We start from the raw sequence: 21,557 nt of genomic DNA, 5'->3' as shown, positions 1-21,557 counted from the left end.
AAAGTTCTTCCTTGGTTTGTAATCTAGAAAGATTAATTGTGAATATGCATAATTTTGTTATAAGCATGAAGCCCATAGTATAGTTGTATGTATCTCTTCCATATGTTTAGGATGGATGACTCCGAGTAGCATGTGATGGAAGGCCTCGTGATGTTTAGAAACATCATTCGACTCTGGGATTTGTACAGAGAGCAAATCTCTTGACTTCAACCCAGGCCCTTCTGAACCTAGATCGACGATCATAGGATCCCCTGGAGCATGCTCAGATGAACAGGTGCACATTGGACCGCTTTATGAAACGATGCCCAGCAGTTGATGTAAATCAAGCCCTTTCCCCCTTTCAGCTACGATGGACATACAAGCCCATAGCTCGTGTCAGAAAGACAACTAATAAGGTCTTGCTCATTCAAGCTATTATTGCTACGATATTTATACAGTATGTAACCCTGAATATGAAACCCATTGGACTCATGGAAAGAGCACAATGGGCGATTAACGACGGGAGAAAGTCCTTCTACGAATCTCGAAAATCCCTCAAGGTCGCGACAGAATGTCGAAACCAGAGGGTGCTGACATCAACTTCATCCCAAGAAGTGGTACATCAATGTGAGCGGAGACTCGTGAAGAAGAAAGAAGGGAAGAGAAAGGGGAAAACACGAATGACAAAAGTGGGTGACAAGCGAGAGTGCTCACGTGACCTTGGTCCTCGCGGGAAGAAGGATCTTCCGGACGTAATTGCCTGAGTTTCCATTGGTTCCCGGTTCACAATCCCGTGACGGGCCAAACCCGAGGTTACCGTTCCGATCATTCGCGATAGTCGTTCTTCTCTTCACAAAGTGGAAGAACATCGCCAACAGACAGCAATATGTTCTCTCAGAAGGTTGCCCAGCAGTCGCTGCGACGGCGTATGTCTTGCCTGATCCTACAGCACCCCAGAAATGACCCATTTGACTGACAATCTCCCCCGGAATCGCAGTTGCCGTCCAACAGCCGAACCTCATGCAGTCAATGGTGATGCGCGCTTCTCCCGCCGCCATTGCGCTCGGCAACGTCCAGAAGAGGTCAGTTATTTCGCATCCCAATATCCCGCCATATTCCACCACATGTTCCTCCGCATTCTCGAACTGTCGTCTCCACGAACTCTATACGTCATTCGCAATCCCGATCCTCAAAACTAACCCGAAACAATATCAGATCCATCACTTCTACCTCCAACACTGAGGACCCTACCCAGATCCTGGCTAAGCAGCGCCTGAACCGCCCTGTCGCCCCTCACCTGAGCATCTACAAGCCCCAGATCGGCTGGATCGGTTCCTCCCTGCACCGTATCTCCGGTGTTGCCCTCTCCGGTACTCTCTACCTGTGGGCCACTGCCTACCTCGCCTCACCCACCCTCGGCTTGCACCTGGAGTCTGCTTCCATGGTTGCTGCCATGGGTGCTCTTCCCGTCGCTGCCAAGATTCTGCTCAAGACCACCTTGGCCCTCCCCTTCACCTACCACTGCATGAACGGTCTCCGCCACCTGACTTGGGATCTGGGTCGTGCCCTGAGCAACCCTGCCATCATCCGCTCTGGCTGGGCCGTCGTCGGTCTGAGCGTTGCCAGTGCGGTTGGTCTTGCTTTCATCTGATTTCATTCCTCATACCTCTGAGTTTCCTTGTGTTATTAAAATGATTTTGTCGAATTATTATACATGAAATCTGGTCTAGTGGCGCGGCTTTCAGAAGGCGCTATTTCTTTTATTTAACTATTTGATTTCATTGATTTAATCCCCCCACTGAAGTCTCGGGTCTATTCCTGGTAGAGTTTGAGTACTTTGGCGCCAATTCTCGCACGAATTATCTTCTTTGTTTCTATCGAAAAGGCAATTGATGTCTGTCATGAATCAAATGCAATTCCCTAATTTCTTCGATAACTAGATCATCCTAAGTTGTCTGGCTAGGCTCTGCATCCCAGAATGTCGTAGCATGGAAACCAGGCTCACAAGCATGTCTTTCAATGCCCAGTCTACCTAGTCTCTTCTCAGAATCCTTCTCATGCCTCAAAACACAGACCCTCTGATTAAAACAACATCAATACTATTTGAGCTCCCATCATTATCTGGGGGGAAACAGCATGAAGGCGATTAAATTGTGTCGAAATACGGTCTAATTCTACATTAGTTTGACCTTTCGGAACAGATGTTGCGGATCAATGAATAATAAATACCTATTAGCCTGCTATACTTCACGCCAAAATGAAAATTCCAATTATAATCATTCAAGCAGGGCTTGGAGGAGGGTTGGGCGGAAAGGGCCGTGGTGAAGGCGGATCTTGCACCGAGTGATCGCAAGTTGGCACTTCTTCTGTAAAATTATAGAAGACTCGAGTCGAAGAGGCGATAGAGAGGAAATTGCAGGCCATTTTGCTTTCTCCTGAAAGATTCGTATTGTAAAAGCAAGAATCAATTATGGTGGGCAAGGTTTTCTTAATTGAGTACAGAATATCCAATAGAAGTAAATGCAAGATGTTGAAGAGCACGTAAAAGTGAACTTCGAAATCAAAGGACATAGGGAGGAAAATCGAAACTTGATAATTTGGAAGATACAAAACAATCCATTTCATCCGGTCGAGCCCCTCCATTTAATAGTCCACAGACCCCTAGAGCAATCAGGGCCTTTGGAGACGCCATGCCTCGCAAAGTCGTACACCGCCATCCGAGCCCCCCAACCAAGGATCTAGGAAAATTCGTTGAATCAATGAATACTTTCCTATGAATTCTCGTTCATTGAGATCTAGAAAAATCTTGGTAGACTCTGCAAGGGCCCGACGGAAGGAATCTGATGTATAAACCGTTGAACGGAGACGTCACACCCGTCTCGGCTTGGGTTGTGCCTTATTATTGTGGTCCATATGTCAAAAACTTTGGACACGCATGAAGGTACGTATTTACGGTACTCGTTTCTCTAAGGTAGCTACTAAGGTACTTGCAAAGGTACTTCCAAGGTCATTGTATACAGTACTTCAACCTGGTCACTAAGTATTGTACCATGCAATGCGCCATGCATGCTGTACGTATCTAGGAAACTTTACCAGTGACAAACCAAAATATTGACTCGCATCGCAGCGTTACAATGGAATAACAAACCATTGATGTGATTTTCTATGTCAAAGATCATTTCCTCAGAGCTTCCCGGGAGCTGCAGGCTCCAGTAGAGTAACACCAGCGGTCTGAGCCGTCAATCTTCGGTTCCTTGCAGGGATAATCTTCGCCCTGGGTACTTTATTTATGGTGGGAGATGTTTCTAAGAGTGCTGCCACTGACCGAGATTGATGTGGGGAAGCCTTCTGAGGATTTGATCACTCTCGATGATGTTCTAAATTGTGGCTGTTGATTTTCTATTAGATTTGCAATGCATCTCAATGGCCAATTGAAGCAGCTATTGTTCAGCCTATTAAGCTATTCTCAATAGTGGAGATCTCTTAAATGGCTGAGGAAAATCGAGAAACTATGTATAGTGCTTAGTTACTCGATTCCTTGCGACTCCCACTTTTTGCATTTCTTTAGTACTGTACACCACAATGGGATTTTAGACTCCTTGACACATGAGACAAGAAAGCAGAGCCTGTAGACATCTCTCAATACTCATACAAAAGGCAAGGCAAGGACATATGAAGCGCAGTCCCGCAAACAAGACAGAAGTACCAGCACACGTGGATCAAGCGGTGCATCCCGCAGTGGAACAAAAAGCCTCCTGCCTTGGTCAGGGGGTCGCACCTGAGCCGTTGACCTGGACACACAACAGAGCGTTTAGTGTAGGCCATCCAGAACGGGTGACAGGGGTTTGTTCGAACCAACCACCGTGTCTCGGCCGGCTCCACGGCTGCCGAAACCCGCTGGCGACATCAAGCAGTCTCAAAATCGACCGTGCTTCGATCTTGTTCAACTTTGCTGTTATGCCCGGCCGGAGCCGAGAAAGCACTGGAAGTATTGATGTTTACAGGGAAGGCCACCGAACATTCTCCGTGAACTTCTGCTGCATTGTCTGGGCGATCTAGAGCTCTCCTTCTTCCAGATCGGTGTTACCTCTGAGCGGCTAAGAACCTGGGCCCTGGTGGTTGGGCCGCGCTTAGATCCTGGTACTGCAGTGGCTTGTATCACCTGGCGTCCGGTCGTAGAGCTTAATAGTGTTACCTAGCAGTGTTTTCGGAGCTTTCGGATTGATGGCGTGGGATCACAAGTAAAAAGGGATTGAGATCTTATAGGACGCTGCTGACGGATCAGAGCTTGTCTCCGGTAGCTAACCTTCATTATTTAGTGGACATTGTCTTAACGGGATAATGCAGCGAGAATTTGACAAGTGGTATGGGTGGAGTACATAAGATCACACAGGGCCGCTGCATGATAGAGTGGGAAGCCTGCGAATGACGAGATGCTACAGACATGAATCTTTCAAACAGCGGTATGGAGAGTCCCTTCGAACTAGAGGAAACGCTTGACCGCTAGAGTCAATTATGCGGACCATGCTAGATAAGGCGAGTCATGACACCGGGTTAGACGTGCATCGAAGCCGAGCAGTATCGGATTGGCAGGAGAATACCGTGGCCAATGGGAACCCGGACACTTGGTAATGTTTCACCACCAGTTGATGCATCTACTGCTTCAGGTCTGATACGGTTCCAGCTAGGCATTCGAAGGAAATCAGAAGTAGTAAGCTTCTTTCCACACGCCAGCGGTGAAGATGCATAAAAACTCCAGACTTTCACGTGGGTCATTTTGACATGCAAAACCGAGCAATCAAATCTGCATGGCATCGATGGATTCCTGTAGTATATGCATCGTGGAGAAATTGCAAATCACCTACGGTACTTGATTGATTTTACAAAGTGAAGTCCTGAGTTCACAAATAGTAGTAAGGAACTCGGGATCAACAAAGGAAGTGGCAGTATCCACACCGCCGAGGCCGAATTCTTTCCATCTTCACGGCCAAATCCAACCTCCGCAGTCCAACCGCCCCCATGGCTTCCAATCTTTCTACACGAGCGGTCAGGTCCGCCTGCCTCGCATCCAAGGCTGCTCCTCGTCCCCTGACCACACTCATCCCCCGCCGCTCCGTCTCCTCCGCCTCCGACGCCCCGGAGCCTCTGGTCAACCAAGCAGACCAACCACGATGGTCGTACACTCCCCCGAAGACGAAGGCGCCCTTCAGCATGCGCATGCACTCAAAGCGCCCTCAGTTTCATAACAACAGTGACCCGGAAGTCCTTGACCAGTTTTATATCCGCATGCTGGGCAATGGCGGCGAGAAGCTTCTCTCGGAGGAAGTTAAGTGGTTGGCCGTGACACACAAGAGTTTCGATCAAGGACGCCGTGGATTCAACGATCGATTGGCCTTCCTAGGTATGTAATTGGAGATGGGCTGGATGAGTGGACTTGATCGTTAGAAATGGTCACTCACACGCGTTTGTTTTAGGAAAACGCATCGTGCAACTGCAGACTTCGCTCGCTCTCGCGCAGAGCGCTGGAACCGCAAACAGCGCACCAAAGACAGACCAGTTTGGCCGCGTTCCATTCGCTCACCCTTCTCTGGAAGGCTTGGGCAATCTCTCCACTAGCACCAAGAGCTTCCTGACCGACCGGACAAAGATGGCCGAGTTGGCGCGCAAGTACGACATGCAGAAAGTGGTCCGATGGGAACCCCGGAAGGTAAGCGGAAATAGTTCTGTTTCTATGTTGCTCTATTGCTAATCTGTAATAGCCCGACAACCTCATCGCATCGGGACTTGAGCTAGTTCTGGCACACACCATGTACGCGGTCATTGGAGCAGTCTCGTTAGAGAAGGGAGGACTCGTTGCCAACAAGCTGGCACAGGAGCGGATACTCGAGCCTTTGGGTATCAAGTCGGTCTCATGAGACATGACTGCAGCATATTCCCGGCGTTTTGATTTTGATGTTGGGGTGATTATTGGAGGCAGTAGGGGCCGAACTCCCTGCAAATTGTACATGTACTTTTAGAAATTCCTATCCCATTTGGCTATACTGCAAATACCATTGATCTCTGATAATAAGAAAATATTGGGAAAAATATGTAATAAAAAAAAATATCTTCATATTGGCAAATCTAGCTTGGAGAATAGTCGCTAATTGTAAGTAATGGTATGTCCGGCTCCTCTGACACCGCCCGCGCAACAGTGAACAATGCTCGGCCAGCTCTTATGGATCCCTCGTTAAACGATAGCTAGTCTCCGCTCCGCTGCATCGCAAGTGTAGTATTGAACATGAAGGTAACGAGCAGAATGCCCGTTCCTCTTTGTACTGCCTTGAACTGTCTAATGGAAGCGTTGGAGAAGAAAGAAAAAAAAAAGAGCGCGGAAAGAGATTTTGTACTGCCCGTACTAACCGCTTTGGGCGGAGATCCACTCTTGCGGGCATCTGGCTCGACTTGGTGTTTCCACTCTCCCTCAGCTCCTATCCAGTCCGTGGATTATCTTGATTGCGACTTGAATACAATGCAGTAGAGCGCGATATGCAGCTTGGTTGTTCTCTCCTTTCATATTAACTCACCCTCTGTCCTCGCCAATTCCCCCATTGAAATTGTCCACCTAAAACCATCAACCCTCCATTGACACGTCATGGCGTCGGCACTGTTCTTCCTCGACTTGAAGGGCAAGGTGGGTAACCAAGTCCCTAGAGATGGCAGGAAACTTGCTATCATGCGCAAACATCTGCCAATTCGCGATGCATACACTAACACGGGATGCACCACACTAGACCCTTCTGGCCCGCAACTACCGCGGGGACATCCCTATGTCCGCAGTCGAGAAATTCCCCATCCTCCTCAGTGAAGCCGAAGAAGAGAGCTCTGCAGTACCTCCCTGTTTCTCCCACGAGGGCATCAACGTACGTTTGACGGTTCTTCATCTGTCCATATACTCGCCGCTCGACAATTCCCTACTCCTTTTGTGTGCGCACCACCACCGCAAATATTCTAACATGCGTTGGAATATCATATAGTACCTTTATATTCGCCACAGCAACCTTTACATCCTCGCATTGACCAAGAGAAACACAAATGCCACTGAGATTCTCCTTTTCCTCCACAAGCTTGTGGAGGTTTTCACCGAATACTTCAAGGTTCTGGAGGAGGAGAGTATCCGCGACAACTTCGTTGTCATCTATGAATTGCTGGACGAGATGATGGACTTTGGATACCCTCAGACAACAGAGACCAAGATTTTGCAAGAGTAAGAGAGCCCCGAACGATATGCTTTCTCCCTGGCACCTTGACTGGAATGCGAGCCACTGACGCGATAATCACAATAGATATATCACCCAAGAATCACACAAACTCGAGGTCCAAGCACGGCCACCGATCGCCGTCACAAACGCTGTTTCTTGGCGTAGTGAAGGTATTCGTTACCGCAAGAACGAAGTGTTCTTAGATGTGGTGGAGTCGCTGAACCTGCTCGTGTCGGCGAACGGCAACGTCCTGCGATCCGAGATTTTGGGCGCCGTTAAGATGAAGTGTTATCTGAGTGGAATGCCCGAGCTTCGACTGGGATTGAACGATAAGGCGATGTTCGAGACTACAGGTCGCGCCACGCGGGGCAAGTCTGTCGAAATGGAGGATGTTAAGTTCCACCAGTGCGTGCGGTTGTCACGATTCGAGAACGACCGAACAATCAGTTTCATTCCTCCCGATGGCGAGTTCGAGCTGATGAGCTACCGATTGAATACGCAAGTCAAGCCTCTGATCTGGGTCGAGTGTTTGGTTGAATCACACTCAGGCTCACGGATTGAGTACATGCTCAAGGTAAATCAATCCCCGCGGCTGCCCCTAATCAATATGACCAGACATGCTAACCAATTCCGAACAGGCCAAAGCACAATTCAAGCGCCGCAGCACAGCTAATAACGTTGAGATTCTCGTCCCCGTTCCCGAAGACGCCGACTCTCCCCGGTTCCGCACGAACATCGGTACCGTGCACTACGCGCCCGAAAAGTCGGCCATCATCTGGAAGATTAAACAATTCGGTGGTGGCAAGGAGTTCCTCATGCGGGCGGAGCTGGGTCTACCATCCGTAAAGGGAGACGACGAGCACGGTGGTGGTATGACAGGTGGATTTGGCGGTAGCATGGGCGGTGCTGGTGCCATGGGCAAGGCGAAGCGGCCTATCAACGTCAAGTTCGAGATCCCCTACTTTACTACCAGTGGTATTCAGGTGCGGTACTTGAAGATTACTGAGCCCAAGTTGCAATATCCCTCTCTTCCCTGGGTGCGCTACATCACACAATCAGGCGATATCGCTGTTCGCATGCCAGATGTGCAATAAGGAGTTATCTTTTCCCTTTTACAATGATTGGCTTGACTTGTCTAGTTCCGTCTCTGCATGAGTGATCTGTACAGCCCTTTATCCTTGACCTCTTCATTCTTCTCATGTCCCCTTATTCAATATTCCATCTACGCTCGCGTTGAGACCGGCCGGTCCGATAGATAATTCAATTCCGATGTGTTCTCATCAGTTTCCAGTTATGAATGCTAGATAAATAGATTACGATTGATCGTCATTTATTGAGGGTTGGTTGCCCAGGTGGTGTAATCAATGGGGTTTGATTTGTTTATATATAACCGTTTTCGGATGAACCAACCCTACCAGAACACTGTCATCTAGATATAGATAGAATCTTCAGGACTCAAACACTCGAAAGATAAACCTCTAGAAATATAGAACTACGGTAAGCTACTCTCAGGGCCAATGTACCCAAATTATGTGCGATAATCACGTATATTTAGGTATCCAAGACCTAGGACACACCCAAGCAGCAAGTAGCCCTCTTGAACCAAGGAGAGACAACAACGCGCAACTTAAGAGATCAAACGAAGCAGAACGAGAATAATCCAGACAAGGGTATCTCGATTCCCACCAAACCGGAAGATCCAATCAAAGCCAACAGACAATAAAAAAAGGAATAGAAATGCATTACTCTTCATACCGCAACGCCAAATCGTGTCATATCAGCGCCCGTGAAAACTGAAACTTTTAAGCCACACATATAAACCTCCCAAAATGCCAGCTGTACATGAGACCACGCTAGGAACGAAGGACCGAGAAGGGAAGAATGAACAAGGGAGACCGCATCGCAAATCCATCGACAAAGACATCAAGTAGCGTGGCCATTCGCATCCTCCGATTCAGGCGGAGGAAGTGGGAATCCATCTGTTCGACCTGCAGCGGCAGATTTTGAGAAACCCTCTCGGGCGAGCATGGTGTTCAGCACGGCACAGTTGTACGCTGCTTCACCTGGTGGTACAACAAGGAAGATATAAGTATTGTCCGTGAAGCGGCCGAGGAAAGTATTGAACTGTGGCGTTTTGGTATGCATAACGACGAACCCTGCCGATGCCGGCGTGGTAAGTGTATTCCGAGCCGCGCAGTGCTTAAACGCCTTCATGATATTGGAGAGACGTTCATGACGATCATAAATGGGGTTTAGCTCGCCGATTTCCGATGTCACGGATGTAACGGTAAGGAAAGTTGAACGCTCAAACAGAATCACTTCTTCCGCATCAATTTTCTTCGCGAATGCGGAGAGGAATCTTTCAATTACTGTGAGGTTCGGAATGAGTTTGTGCACGATACCGGCCCAGGCCTTGTATAACGATTGGTCCCAGATACTACTGCCGAAAGTGTCGATGCGGAAGTGCTCTGAGCGGCTGCGGATTAGCGCGGAGCGCTCTTCGTAGATGCGTTGGCGGTGCTCGGCTTGGATGAGATCCATCTTGTGGACGAGGCAGAAGACGTAGGCATTTGGACTGAACTCGCGGAGGGCTTGGATGATGGCATTGTATGTATCTAAGTCACGTTCGACTTCACGGGATTCGATATCGAAGACGTAGATTAGGACTGCGACGTCAGAGAAGATGTTGCCGCGTTGGGAGGCGAGGTATGTTTCCATGAAGGCATCTTGTCTGATAAGAGCCGCTCGGATTAGTTTGGATAACTTGGAAACGTAATATACTGGGTGATTGGGAATGACTCACCCTCCACAATCCCAGAGGTTCAATGTGAGGTTGCCCATGAACTTGACATGACTATGCTCCACATCAATGGTGGCACCTAGGCGGCGTACATCTTTGGCGACGTAATTACTGAAGATAATGGAGCGCATGGATGACTTCCCCGAGCCACTTTTGCCCATAAGGAGGACCTTTCTCTTCTTCTTGCGGGCGTCCATGCTGGCGATCTGCTGCTTGTGCTTAAGCTTGCCCCGCAAGAGCGGGGGCGTTTCGGATGATTATGGGGGTGGCTAGGTCACTTGACAGCGTCGCAGGATGATGCGGAGGGGTATTTTATGGTTATGACAGGTCAGAAAGCGCTTATCGGGACATGTGAAGAGGAATTGGGAAGGCACGAGATAAGGCTAAGAGAGGAACAGCTCCAAGATGATGGATGCGGAGAGACGGATCAACCTCGCACCCGGTGAATGATCACGTGATAAGAATTGGAGTGGCTGGGACGTATGTAATGAGGTCTATAGGGATGCTGCAGCCCTAGATGAGGTTGATGTTCGTACTCTTAGAAAAAGATGATGTTCACCAGTTTCTGCGACCGAAATGTTCATGTCATCCATGGATCCTTGATGGTTGTAGCTAGGAACAAGATAGCCGAGGCAGCGGGATGACGACATTGAGACATTGTCTAGAAAATGGAGCATTGATGGGTGGTCACTTGTGTACAAAGCTGCAATCAAAGTACATATACCATGTGCCTAACACTTAGACACTCCACATATGTTGGTATCCAAGACTAAGAATATCAATGGACTAGGAACAGAAATTTATCAGAAACACCTGCAGATGTCACGGTCTTTATATTTCTCACGTTGTAGAACAACATTCAGCTCCAAGTACCTAGGTATACATGATGCAGCTTTATAGATCAGAAACAACCCAATAGATGAAAACAAGGATGAAGTGGCTCAAAATGTTAAAGTGGTATCCGGAAAAGAAACGCAGACAGGTGCCAGTATAACACGAATGGCACATGCAAAAAGCCTCAATCGGAGAAGTCGAAGTTGAAGCCAAGAAGAGAAATTAGAGCACCAAGTAATCACAAGCAACGAAGAGGCCAGTCAGAAGAGAATCAGTAGAGGTCGTCATCAATAGTTCATAAGTCCCAGCACCCGAAGCCAACAGTAATAGTAATAATAGTAGTAAAAATAGTCTTGGCGCAGGTCAGGCATCCCGTTCATCCATTAAACTCATGCGTATAGAGGGCATTAGAAGACCGTGCCATCGGAACGGATCATAATCGGAGGTTCCTTGGTGTTGGGTCTGGAGACTTCGGCGATTTCACGACCACCCTGGACGGAGTCAGTAAGGAGAAAAATACAAGGTGTAAAGGGAGACAAACCTTCCAAGAACCAGCCTCAAGCATCTGGGCCAGCGATAATTGGTCTTCTGAGCCAGCTAGTCCCAATTGTGTGTTCACCTCGTCCAGCAGCTCATCCAGGAAGCCCACTGTTACTGCTCGCCACTCCACGATCACATCGTCCTCTGTAGAGAAGAGTGGCACCACCTCCATATTCGGTTGTCCCTTGATTTGGGCATTGTCCTTGAAAGCCTGGACTCCGCGCTCCATATCATCGGCCTTGAGGCTCAAAAGTCCCATGTCGATCAACAGACCACCATTTCGGTACTCTGGCAGGCCGGTCAATAGGTCGCTACCGGCGAAATGGATGTGCATCAGCTTCGACATAGGGACCATGATGGAGTAGCAGAGCCACTGGGTCAGCTTGTGGAAGGGAATAATGCTCTCCCACGGTTGCGCGGGCGGGGAGCTGGGAAGATCCGAGCAATCCCAGGCATCTCCGATAGAGACGCCATCGATCTGAGTTCGAGAGGGGGGCCAGATGGAAGAGAATCCATCCATGAGCACGGTCCATAGGGTGGTGATAGGGACTATGGGTACGGAAGAAGCCAGAGTAGAAGGGTGTCCCAGAAGGAAATCTGTCGCAAAGCAGATCGTTAGCTTCAACGCGATTCGAGATGAAATTGTTCCACAAGCCACTCACCTAACATATTACCCGGACGAGCATCTACGCCAAAGAAATCCTGGTTATTCAAAGCTTCGGAAAGTCGCACCAACAAGCCCGCGCGACCTTCAATACCAGCTAGTGCATTTTGGTCTGAATGCTGCATCCCCTTGGCCAGCTTCTCGACTGTAATATTCTTCAGCGCGGCGCCATCCACCTGACACGGTTCTGTCGGGTCGCTGCTGAATAAACCGGATTTGAACATCTCCAAGCTTGCGACGGCAAGACCTTCACTCCGCGAGTAAATCTTCCCGGACTCCTTAGATTTGTAGGACCATTTTGTTCCGGCGCCAGCATCCAGCAGGACCGAAACGACGAATAAATCAATCAGGCGACGGGTGCGCTCTTGGGCGTCAATGCTGCTGGGCCACATCTGCAGAAGCTGATTGATCCGAGGGCGACCGCCCACATCAAAATGTTGCCAGCGCCCATGCGGGGGAATATTTTCATAGTCTCGCCCATAATCTCTCTTTAAACCCTGCATTAGCCTCATGTATGATTCATTTTCGCAGTGTCATTGTTTACCTTTATGATGGATACGACATAAGAAGCAGTAGCCTTGAGTTTGGATAAATCCACGTCGAAATGGTTGAGTTGATTTCGCTTGGCTCGGTTTAAGACGATGTTGGCGCGGTCACGAACCGCGTGGATGCTTCGGAGATAGGCGGCGGGGTCCAATGCTGGGTCTGGCGGGTTCGCGATGGGCATCTCGGGGATGGAGGCCGGGAGGCCGCTGCCTTTGTAACCGGGGGACTTGAGGGACGTATTCGAGGTACGAGCGCTGTTGACGGACACAAATGATTCCTGTTCATCCCTCTCACTCTGAACCGAGTTCCTCGAGTCCTTGCGCTTGAAGAGACCCATGGTTGCCGGGGGTTTGTTTTTTTTTCTCCTATTTCAATGATCTTCCGGAGGAATTTCGAGGTGGAGAAGCAGTGAGGAGGAGAGAGGGGGAGTTCGGATCGACTCCCAGTAGCTTTGCAGAAATAATGACTTGACTAAGGATCCCTGAGAATATTGATTTTTTTTTTTTTCTCCTTAAAGCTTCCGTAATAATCGAGGCGGGGCGGTCGGTGGCCGCTTCACAATCTCCACGGTTTTAGGGAGAATCTAGGTCGTTAGTTCAACAAAGTGGGGATGGTCGGCCGAATGAAGTTCAATGACGTTCCTAGGTTACCAGAGAACAGGGGATGGTTGAGTGGGGGGAGTACATACTGTACAAAGTTTCTACAAGCGAACTGCAGATTGAATACTTTCCGGGTCCGCAGAAGTACAGGGTGAAAGCCTGAAAGGACAGGAAATTCAAGCCGACTGGCTCATATATCTAACTTTTTAAGAGGGTCTATCCACTCTTTGAATACTAATAATGAGATCCGCATGGCAAGGTTCTCACGTACGTGTATAGATCGCTAGTGCGGGAATCGATCCATTAAGTCTGGACCAGAAGGTGCCGGAGAACAGGCGATGCACGGGCTTGCCCTGTGCGGAGAGGTAAGAAGGAAATTCCACTGGTCCCTGCCAAGCGCAAGCCAGTCATAGCCACTCATGGCCCGTGTGAAAGGGATTGTCGCTTCCAATCTTGGGTACCTTCCCAAGCGCGCGAAGGGGCCATAAATCCAGTCCGATTTCCGGTTTGTTTGGTACCCTAGCTCTACTTTCGGCTTTAGGAAGATCTAGCGTTCCACCGAACCAGGGAACGCAGCTTCAATAGGTTTCTGATTACGATGCCATTACTCAGGCAAAGGTGGGTTTTTTCTTTGTATTTATTTTCCTTCATTTTGGGAGCTTCATTGACTAGGATTCGGCAAATGATGGGGATGGTGACTCGTGGAAGTTTCACATGCATGCTTAGCGTTGACTATAATGATGCCTGTTATTACTGATACCATATGGAAAAACCGGATTTTACATTATATCCCGAGACGTTGATATCCTATAGGGAAAGATTATATGAAGAAGAACTGGGTCAATGGCCCGTTTATGCAGTGTGTGCCTGTCACGGACGTATAACCCAAGTCAGCACTAGCATCGGGAATTCCAGTGCAAAGGGAAATTTTTGTCTTGAGTCTATGACCATTGTGGACGAAGACAATAATATGAATCGTGTGATATCCACAACCGTTTGACGTGGGCGTTCGTAAGGTAGACGGAATTCCGATCTGGCCTGGTTAGCCCCCCCCCTTAAGCCACGTCAGGTCTCACATTCAAATTCTCCGATATGGAGACTGGTCTAGACGAGATCCTCGTCTAAACTTCGGGAGCCGAAGGATCAAATCAAATTGAAAATACCTTGGAGGGTCTAATCTCCGCCGTTGCGGCCCCCTCCATATAACGCAACGCTAGATCCAGCTAATGCGGGAAGCACGGACGCACGCTACTGGGTAGTTTCAGTTAAAACTCCCCACGTTAAGGGCTTGTCAAATTTCCCTACGGATGGGAGCTTTGTTTAACACAGGGGGCAAGAGTCGGCAACGCCGCCAATGCTGGCCCACTACATACATGGCCATTCGTTACCGCGCGGCTCCTCTACCCGAGAGCTCCGCTGTCGAGCTCCAAAAGCGGGGACCTAAGTTTTCCCATTTGTTTTGATTTCGGTTGTTTTCCTTTTTTGCCCATCAAAGTGATTTTGCTTTTGCAGATCAGGTACCTCTGCACGGGATACAACCCAACCTTACCTTTTCCAATCTTAATTGGCCTCTCAGATTAATCTCGGCCCCGATTCTTCTTCGGAACTAATCCAGAACACCCTTAACCATCTTGGGCAGTTGGCAGCGAGGCTCTTTCCGCACCTATTGCCTGTACTGTCGGTCCTCCTGGTGGCTGTCAGCCACCGACCCATATATCCACGTGTGTGATCAATGTCAGCCCGGAGATTATCATGCAAAGCGAACAGAGCATCACACAATTATAATACCTCACGTCGGTAATCCGATAAGGTAGGGATAATCATTGACATAGCCCCGTTCCTGTATCCTACACCGGTCTCATACGGTATTCTGCAACCTTCTTTTCCGTGGGACCACTTAGATCAATCCCGACTCCATGTTAAGGGCTCAGACTAACTTTATGGCAGGCCGCGTCACGGAACTTGAGCGAGCTTCGCCCAAAAATGGCGCTTGACCGTTAACTTTCGCTTATCGCTGTCCCAATTTAGTCAATGGCAATGCTCGGGCAGGGCCGTTCTTTAAGGTTCGATTGATGTGGCTTTTGGTTTTCGAAACACCCGTGGGGAAGGGCCATGGTGTTTAGTTCCGATTGGATCAATTGCGGGATTATCTTTTAGAGGTTTGGTTTGTAGATTTTAGCCATTATACTCTCGTATTCGGTACGGACAAGGTCGAGGCTGTGGCTGTCCACTTTCCCGAGCTCACCATTTAGCGTACATCTACACCCGGATATTCGCGAAGACATTAGCCCGAGAAATGATCATTCTACAGAATAGCCCTCGAAGGGATAATGAGCACTTGGGAAACATGCTGTTTTCATCATTGATTTGGCTTGGGTACTGAGTCATGAGGTACCAATCATCATGATCTCATTTTGAAACCACTCCTGAGCTCTTTTGGACAGTGAAGGCAATGACTCGGTTCGTAGAAATACCCCCGACGGTACAATTACCATCTGGGCACATAGCAAGGTTCAAAGTGAAAGTATTATCCCATGAATGGCCAAATCGATTCCCCTGCTTCGTTCTGGCGGACGAAATGATAGGGACTAACCTCTAGCTGACGTACAGAACCCAAAACATCAGACATTCAAACCTATCTGCCTGAGCCACGGTTGAATCAAATTTACAATGCCTGTCACCCGAGCCGCCGCCTACCATAGAGCTCCTCTCAGCCCGCAGGACAATAAAGCCAATTCCCTAGTCCAACAAGCATCCGAGAGCTCCGCCAGCCTAGTCGTCTCCCAGAACCACACATCAGCCTCCCTATCTGGAGCGCCCCTCTGCGCGCCAACAGAGAACCGCCCTCTATTCCACCGCATGGTACACGACTCTATCTATGCAGACGGACGAGAAATCAAAGTTCCCTCATCCTCAGCCGCCCAAAACACCAAGACCACAATCAGCATCGAAATCAGACAAGCCCCAAGCGAACACAGCCCACCTCGTAACCTCTACAACTCGAACATGATTATCGACTTATCAGGTACCGTCGCCGTGCACCGAAAATTCATGCCATCCTCCTTCGAGAAACTCGCCTGAAGCTCGGGCAACGGACACGGACTCCGCGTGCTGATACGCCGCATGGACGCGTCATCGTGCAGCGAAGAAGATTCACTTCTCCTCTTGGGCTACCATGTGGCCGATGAAGACCATCTGGCTGGGTTGTCACGATGTCCTTTGATGATCCCCTGAATGCATCCCTACAGGAAGAAACCATCTAAGAACACCACGACAACCCAGCCAGAGGGCTGTCACATTGTCCGTAGTCACAGGTCGATTAGGTCTTCGCCAACTGCAATCCCTGTCTAGTGTGGTCGCTGATAGCTAGGTTCATAACATCATTGGTCGCCGCAACATCTACTGAAACAACGGAAGTAATGGAGGCTTGGGGCTTGGTCCACGGAACACTGATAATGTTCCTGCGGAAATGTATCGCGATGGGGCACACTGAGACGAAGCCAAGTGCTTCGATATAATGTGTCAAGATGCTATCGATGCCGTCATTTCATGACCGCAGTCTCCGGATGCTGTTCGCTGGGCGTTGGAGAAGGCTTCTGAAGGAGCGAGTGTTTTTGGATCCGAAGGGGGCGCCGATGCCTTATACCAATACATGTGCTGAATCATGTTGATTTCAACAAGGCTTGGAATTCAAAATGATTTCTATGCCTGTTATTTCCGATATGAAACAGAGTTCTTATGCCAATGACAGACTATAGATAACGACCGTCCTCATCATCCTCTTATAAGATGCCTTTCTAACGCGCAGTATAGCCTCCATCCACAAGCCAAGACGCTCCAGTCACCCAGCTGGCATCATCACTCGCCAATACGACCGCAATTTTAGCAATATCACTTGGCTTGCCCGGTCCATTGAAAGGGTGCCTTTGCCGCAAATTCTCCGCACTCCCGCCCGCTGCCAACACTTCCTCGTATATAGCAGTCTGAATATCTAGGCAGAAGTTAGCTAAAAATCTAGAAGCAATACGGGTATATGCGACTTACACCCGGGACAAATAGCATTTACATGGATCTTGTCCGCAGCATAGTCGAGGGCAACTTGTCGAGTCAAGCTACTGACTGCTCCCTTTGATGCGCAGTAAGATGCTTTAACCACTAAGTCAGTACTGTAGTCAAATGGGATGATATCACAGAGCACTTACGAGTTGCATTTCCTGCAACCGTCGCCATGATAGAGGACATGTTAATGATCCACCCTCTATCTCCAGACGAATGAGGCTCCTGAGCAAGCATCTGTGTAATGGCGTATTTGCATCCTAGGAAGATAGACTTTGAATTGATTCTCATCGTGGTATCCCACAACTCTTCGTTTGTTTCGTGGCACCTAGCTATGGCGCCACGGGCTTCCATAGCCACACCAGCGTTGTTGACCAATCTATAACAATAACAATAAAAACATTAGAAAAGTGCTTCTTGTTGTTTCTGGTAACACTCAAGTAGGATTTACTTTACTCACACATCTAGCCTTCCAAATTCTTTCGTCGCGGCTTGCACAAGGGCTTCCATATCACTCGCTTCACCAACATTCGTTGTAACAAAGATGGACTGTCCACCTTCTTTTTGAATCAGGACATGTGTGTCGATTTCGGCTTCACCCTGGATATCCATTCGTGCCGAGGGAGTCAGATCTGCGCAGACTACCTTTGCTCCTTCATGGGCGTATGCCAGGGAGATGGCGCGGCCAAGTCCAGAAGAGGAGCCGGTGACGATGGCCACTTTGTCAAAGAGGCGATTTGACATTTTAATGATTCTTGTTAGGAAGTGATTGTATGAAGTATGTATGCGAGGGACTAGGGGACTCCAAGCTTGTTTATTGGCAAGAGGCAAGAGGCAAGCTTTACAGGGAGATGAAATACGTCGGAGCTCAGATGCCCGCTCTTCGAGATTTCCTCGGTAAATTCAAGACTCAGTGCATTACGCAGGCCACGCTGTTTAGTCTGACTCGTTATTGTAACCCCCGCTTACAGGGTTGTACATTGTACAAGTTTGTCCAGCTTCCCCGCAGATCGTCCGCGGCGAAAGCCTCGGGAGGCGTTAGGTGTTTCAAATTCTCCTCTGGTATGTTTAATATTGCCTGAAGAGATAAAGTTATCAGCTCAACAGATTTGAATATGAATTTAAAGCTTTTGACTACAGAGACGAGCATTGTGGAATGGGGAGGAAAGACCTCGAAGTATCCAAGGTGCATGTCCTTGATTCCCCAATCATCCACTATACATAAGACCTCTTTTTTATCACTGTCGACCCAACCAGATACAAAGACCATATCAGCATGATCATTTTCAGGGTTGACGATTTCACATTCATTAATAAACTCATCGTACCTGACATGTCATTGCCATGTTCTGCGCCATCTACATCACAAAAGTAAAACATTCAGACAGCCCGACAACACCTGAATGATGTCCACAAGTCAATTATTATTCCCAGGCCATTACCAGACAATGAACCCAGATCCAATCCAGCTTTCAAATTTGCAGATAAAGACTTCTCCATACAAACCTCCAATCGAAAGTCAATGTTCTAGAAACCGATCTATCACATCCGGATAAGAAAATCACATGACCAACGCGGATCGCGTCGACGTCAACCGCAACCTCCTCACCCCTAAACTAAACCGAACCAAATCGCATCACCCCGCAAATCACACTCCTTCAATCATCCCCAAAATCAAAATGTCCGCCTTCACTTCTCTCCGCCCTACCCTGCGCTTGGCAAACACTGCCACCCGCACCTTTAGCTCCTCCGCCGCGCACTCCGTTGCCCGCATGACCATCACTGGCCGCCTGGCCGCCGATCCCGAGGTTCAGGCTACCTCCACCGGACAGGATGTCATTAGATACGCGGTCGGTACCTCGTACGGACCCCGCGAAAATCGCCAGACTAGCTGGTTCAAGATTGCGAGCTTTGCGGAGGGTGGTCAGCGGGATTATTTGATGAGCTTGCAGAAGGGGTGAGTAGACTGAATCCAATTACATATTTATCGGACTTTACGTTCGCATTGGCATCCTTTGGGTTGGGTGGTTTATTTTGGGTGCATGTTTGCTAACGTGGCTTTGCAATCTAGTACTCTCGTTTACGTTGAGGGTGACGCCAGAATGAAGAGCTACGAGGATGCTGAGGGCCGGAAACAGTCTAGCCTGAGCATTGTGCAGCGTATGCCTTTCCCGTTCCTTTTCCAAGCCCCTCTCTTCCCTGACAGGGTGTCGTTTGGGGTCTCTTGGACCAATTGGAACCATACTAACTTTCATCTTTAGGCTCCATTGAGGTCCTTAGCCGTCCCCAGGGCAACGAGTCCCACTAAACGATTGCTTTCGACTGATTTAATTTGAATGTGGACTATCGACGTGGTTGATTATCGGTATCGGCGTTCTATTGGGAGCGCGGACGGAACTTAGATGGCTGGGTTGGGTTGGGGGGAGAACGTTTGACTCGGCTTGTGCTTTACTGAGGCTCGGCTCAGTGCTGGATGATGGTTCTTGTCGATCTCCTCTCTCTGTGATTAATTTATTGTACTAGTATACCCTGAATACACTCCGTTCTATTGTGGTGTATGTTGAAACTCTCCTGGAGCTAATCATTAGTAGATGAGGATTTAGCTTGGTAATGGATGAATGTACTGAATTTACATACTTTAGATGCTTAAGACTGCAAAAACAATGGCTTTCTAGAACGCAAAATGCCAGGTACGAGTGTTCTGTGCTGTAGAAATGGAAATGAATAGAAATAAACAGTGATAGTAAATGTCGAAGGTAGCCTCAAAGCTGAATCTCACTCTGCTGGGATATCACATGCTTGATATGAATAGAATCCACCGGAGTAGGTGATGTATTGATCCCCGAAAACTCGCTACTGGGACGACTCGCACTGGTCCCCGCCCAAGCATTCGTACAAACCGTCAGTTCGGGCCCAGTAATATCATTCAGCAGGACAACTTGATCACGGCCTCGAGCAAAGCGGTGATTGAACAAGGACCAGGGTGCCCGATACCAGGGCATGTTGCGGAAATGGACATCGGAATTGACACAAGAAGACTGCCGAGGACCCTTCTCGATATCACTGTAAGCATTCTTGCGCCACTTGAAGAGCGACTTCTTCTGAGGCCGAGGTGAGTCGACTAGGGTTGTTGAATTCGAGGCTTGGGGAGGTTGGATCGTAGCATGCGAGTCCAGCGGACGCGACACACCGGGAAAGCAGTATCCGAAGCCCAACCGCCAAAGGACCATGCGGTAGACTCGGATGGCGTCACGGCCAAAGCCGCAGAAGATGAAGATGATGATGCCTATGGCGATGGGTGTCCAGCGATCGAAGAAGACTTTGCCGTTTGTAGGGACCTTGATGATTTGGTTCCATGATGCATGGTGGACTCGGGACCAGGAGTAGGCGTGCCAGGGGAGGGAAAGAGATAGGTCATAGTAGACAACATAGGCTTGAACGGGGAGGATGATTACGAGCATGGTAAAAGCGACGAAGAATAGTCGAAGGAAACGGGACTTGCTCATGTTGCTGTTTGATGAGCGGAGGATGACCTCGAAGTCGCTTCTGTATCTGTGAAGGCGGATAAGGACGAGGCCTGTCTCGCGATTAGGGCTTGTTTCTTGACTGGGGTGAGTATGACACAGATGACTTACAGCAATAGTATGCAGAGATCAAGCAGAGAATGGGTGGCCACATCCATGCCAGCACGAAACTTGGCCAACTCTCGTCATAATTGTTGACACACCCCGAGATGGCATAGAGGAGATAGCGATCTTTCTGATAGATGAAATGGGTGACCATTGCCATGGTTGGTACGAAAACGCAGAGGACAAGCTCCACCAGCCGATTGCGCCAGCGCTGGGTCTTGCTCGGAACCAGGACGGCTCGACTTGTGTCCAGCACTGCTGCCAGCCCGCGGAAGATACAAGTCAGAGCAGCGGGTACAGCCACATAGCTTGCCACCATAACCTTAACCTCGATGTCACAGAGACCGGCACCATCCCACCATGATGAAATGTCATCTGTGGGCCACAAAATAGCATTGATGATATTAAACACACTCAGCAGAATGGCCCAGCAGATGAGGGCTGCCGCAGGAAAATTGCGATTTTTGGCATGAAGAGCCAGTGGCGGGAGGCACAGGAGAATTGAGATGAACGACAGGGCCGGAATGACCACCGCCATCGGATATAGCTTCGTATCTGTCGTCATATCTGCGGTCAATGTAGTCGTAAATTAGACGATTGATATCTGGACCAGCGATGAATACGTCTACAGATCAAGCGGTCTTTCTCACAAAGATTTAGACCAAGTAC

At 48.8% G+C, this 21,557-nt stretch overlaps 9 protein-coding genes across 9 annotated transcripts; 5 read left to right on the top strand and 4 right to left on the bottom strand.

Annotated features, from left to right (window-relative positions):
- The first annotated feature begins 781 nt into the window (after positions 1-781).
- On the top strand, positions 782-1,866 carry N7503_011588 (uncharacterized protein). Its single transcript, XM_057071134.1, has 3 exons — positions 782-905; positions 977-1,061; positions 1,195-1,866. Exons 1-3 carry the CDS (start codon positions 866-868, stop codon positions 1,628-1,630), a joined length of 561 nt encoding a protein of 186 aa, XP_056917745.1. The 5' UTR covers positions 782-865; the 3' UTR covers positions 1,631-1,866.
- A 3,132-nt stretch (positions 1,867-4,998) lies between these two features.
- Positions 4,999-5,894, top strand: N7503_011587 (mitochondrial 54S ribosomal protein mL57; the record flags this gene model as incomplete). Its single annotated transcript, XM_057071133.1, has 3 exons — positions 4,999-5,380; positions 5,454-5,686; positions 5,739-5,894. The coding sequence occupies 3 exons, from the start codon at positions 4,999-5,001 to the stop codon at positions 5,892-5,894; spliced, it is 771 nt and encodes a 256-aa protein (XP_056917744.1).
- A 719-nt stretch (positions 5,895-6,613) lies between these two features.
- Positions 6,614-8,314, top strand: N7503_011586 (AP-1 complex subunit mu; the record flags this gene model as incomplete). The annotated part of the gene is made up of 5 exons (XM_057071132.1): positions 6,614-6,652; positions 6,753-6,881; positions 6,996-7,225; positions 7,305-7,794; positions 7,859-8,314. 5 exons carry the CDS (start codon positions 6,614-6,616, stop codon positions 8,312-8,314), a joined length of 1,344 nt encoding a protein of 447 aa, XP_056917743.1.
- An 829-nt stretch (positions 8,315-9,143) lies between these two features.
- On the bottom strand, positions 9,144-10,397 carry N7503_011585 (Rag GTPase GTR1; the record flags this gene model as incomplete). Its single annotated transcript, XM_057071131.1, has 2 exons — positions 10,024-10,397; positions 9,144-9,951 (listed from the first exon to the last, which is right to left on the bottom strand). The coding sequence occupies exons 1-2, from the start codon at positions 10,215-10,217 to the stop codon at positions 9,144-9,146; spliced, it is 1,002 nt and encodes a 333-aa protein (XP_056917742.1). The 5' UTR covers positions 10,218-10,397.
- An 864-nt stretch (positions 10,398-11,261) lies between these two features.
- Positions 11,262-12,941, bottom strand: N7503_011584 (URC4/urg3 family protein; the record flags this gene model as incomplete). The annotated part of the gene is made up of 4 exons (XM_057071130.1): positions 11,262-11,345; positions 11,396-11,991; positions 12,057-12,546; positions 12,603-12,941. 4 exons carry the CDS (start codon positions 12,939-12,941, stop codon positions 11,262-11,264), a joined length of 1,509 nt encoding a protein of 502 aa, XP_056917741.1.
- A 2,932-nt stretch (positions 12,942-15,873) lies between these two features.
- Positions 15,874-16,284, top strand: N7503_011583 (uncharacterized protein; the record flags this gene model as incomplete). Its single annotated transcript, XM_057071129.1, has 1 exon — positions 15,874-16,284. The coding sequence occupies one exon, from the start codon at positions 15,874-15,876 to the stop codon at positions 16,282-16,284; it is 411 nt and encodes a 136-aa protein (XP_056917740.1).
- Positions 16,285-17,000: 716 nt separating this feature from the next.
- N7503_011582 (SDR family NAD(P)-dependent oxidoreductase) lies at positions 17,001-18,003 on the bottom strand (the record flags this gene model as incomplete). Its single annotated transcript, XM_057071128.1, has 4 exons — positions 17,001-17,194; positions 17,248-17,349; positions 17,406-17,638; positions 17,720-18,003. 4 exons carry the CDS (start codon positions 18,001-18,003, stop codon positions 17,001-17,003), a joined length of 813 nt encoding a protein of 270 aa, XP_056917739.1.
- An 821-nt stretch (positions 18,004-18,824) lies between these two features.
- N7503_011581 (single-stranded DNA-binding protein) lies at positions 18,825-19,567 on the top strand (the record flags this gene model as incomplete). Its single annotated transcript, XM_057071127.1, has 3 exons — positions 18,825-19,216; positions 19,331-19,419; positions 19,521-19,567. The coding sequence occupies 3 exons, from the start codon at positions 18,825-18,827 to the stop codon at positions 19,565-19,567; spliced, it is 528 nt and encodes a 175-aa protein (XP_056917738.1).
- Positions 19,568-20,021: 454 nt separating this feature from the next.
- On the bottom strand, positions 20,022-21,453 carry N7503_011580 (pheromone receptor; the record flags this gene model as incomplete). Its single annotated transcript, XM_057071126.1, has 2 exons — positions 20,022-20,836; positions 20,895-21,453. The coding sequence occupies 2 exons, from the start codon at positions 21,451-21,453 to the stop codon at positions 20,022-20,024; spliced, it is 1,374 nt and encodes a 457-aa protein (XP_056917737.1).
- Between the last annotated feature and the right edge of the window lie 104 nt (positions 21,454-21,557).

Source organism: Penicillium pulvis (genome assembly GCF_028828015.1).
Source record: "Penicillium pulvis strain IBT 33274 chromosome Unknown scaffold_8_segment0_segment0, whole genome shotgun sequence".
Taxonomy (NCBI): domain Eukaryota; kingdom Fungi; phylum Ascomycota; class Eurotiomycetes; order Eurotiales; family Aspergillaceae; genus Penicillium; species Penicillium pulvis.
This window is presented reverse-complemented; position numbering and strand designations above follow the sequence as displayed.

Excerpts from the sequence above, each read along its gene's own strand:
- N7503_011588 (XM_057071134.1), top strand. The coding sequence starts at position 866 with ATGTTCTCTCAGAAGGTTGCCCAGCAGTCGCTGCGACGGC. Across the intron at positions 906-976 it reads CCAGCAGTCGCTGCGACGGC|TTGCCGTCCAACAGCCGAAC; the intron begins GTATGTCTTGCC and ends CCGGAATCGCAG. Across the intron at positions 1,062-1,194 it reads CTCGGCAACGTCCAGAAGAG|ATCCATCACTTCTACCTCCA; the intron begins GTCAGTTATTTC and ends AAACAATATCAG.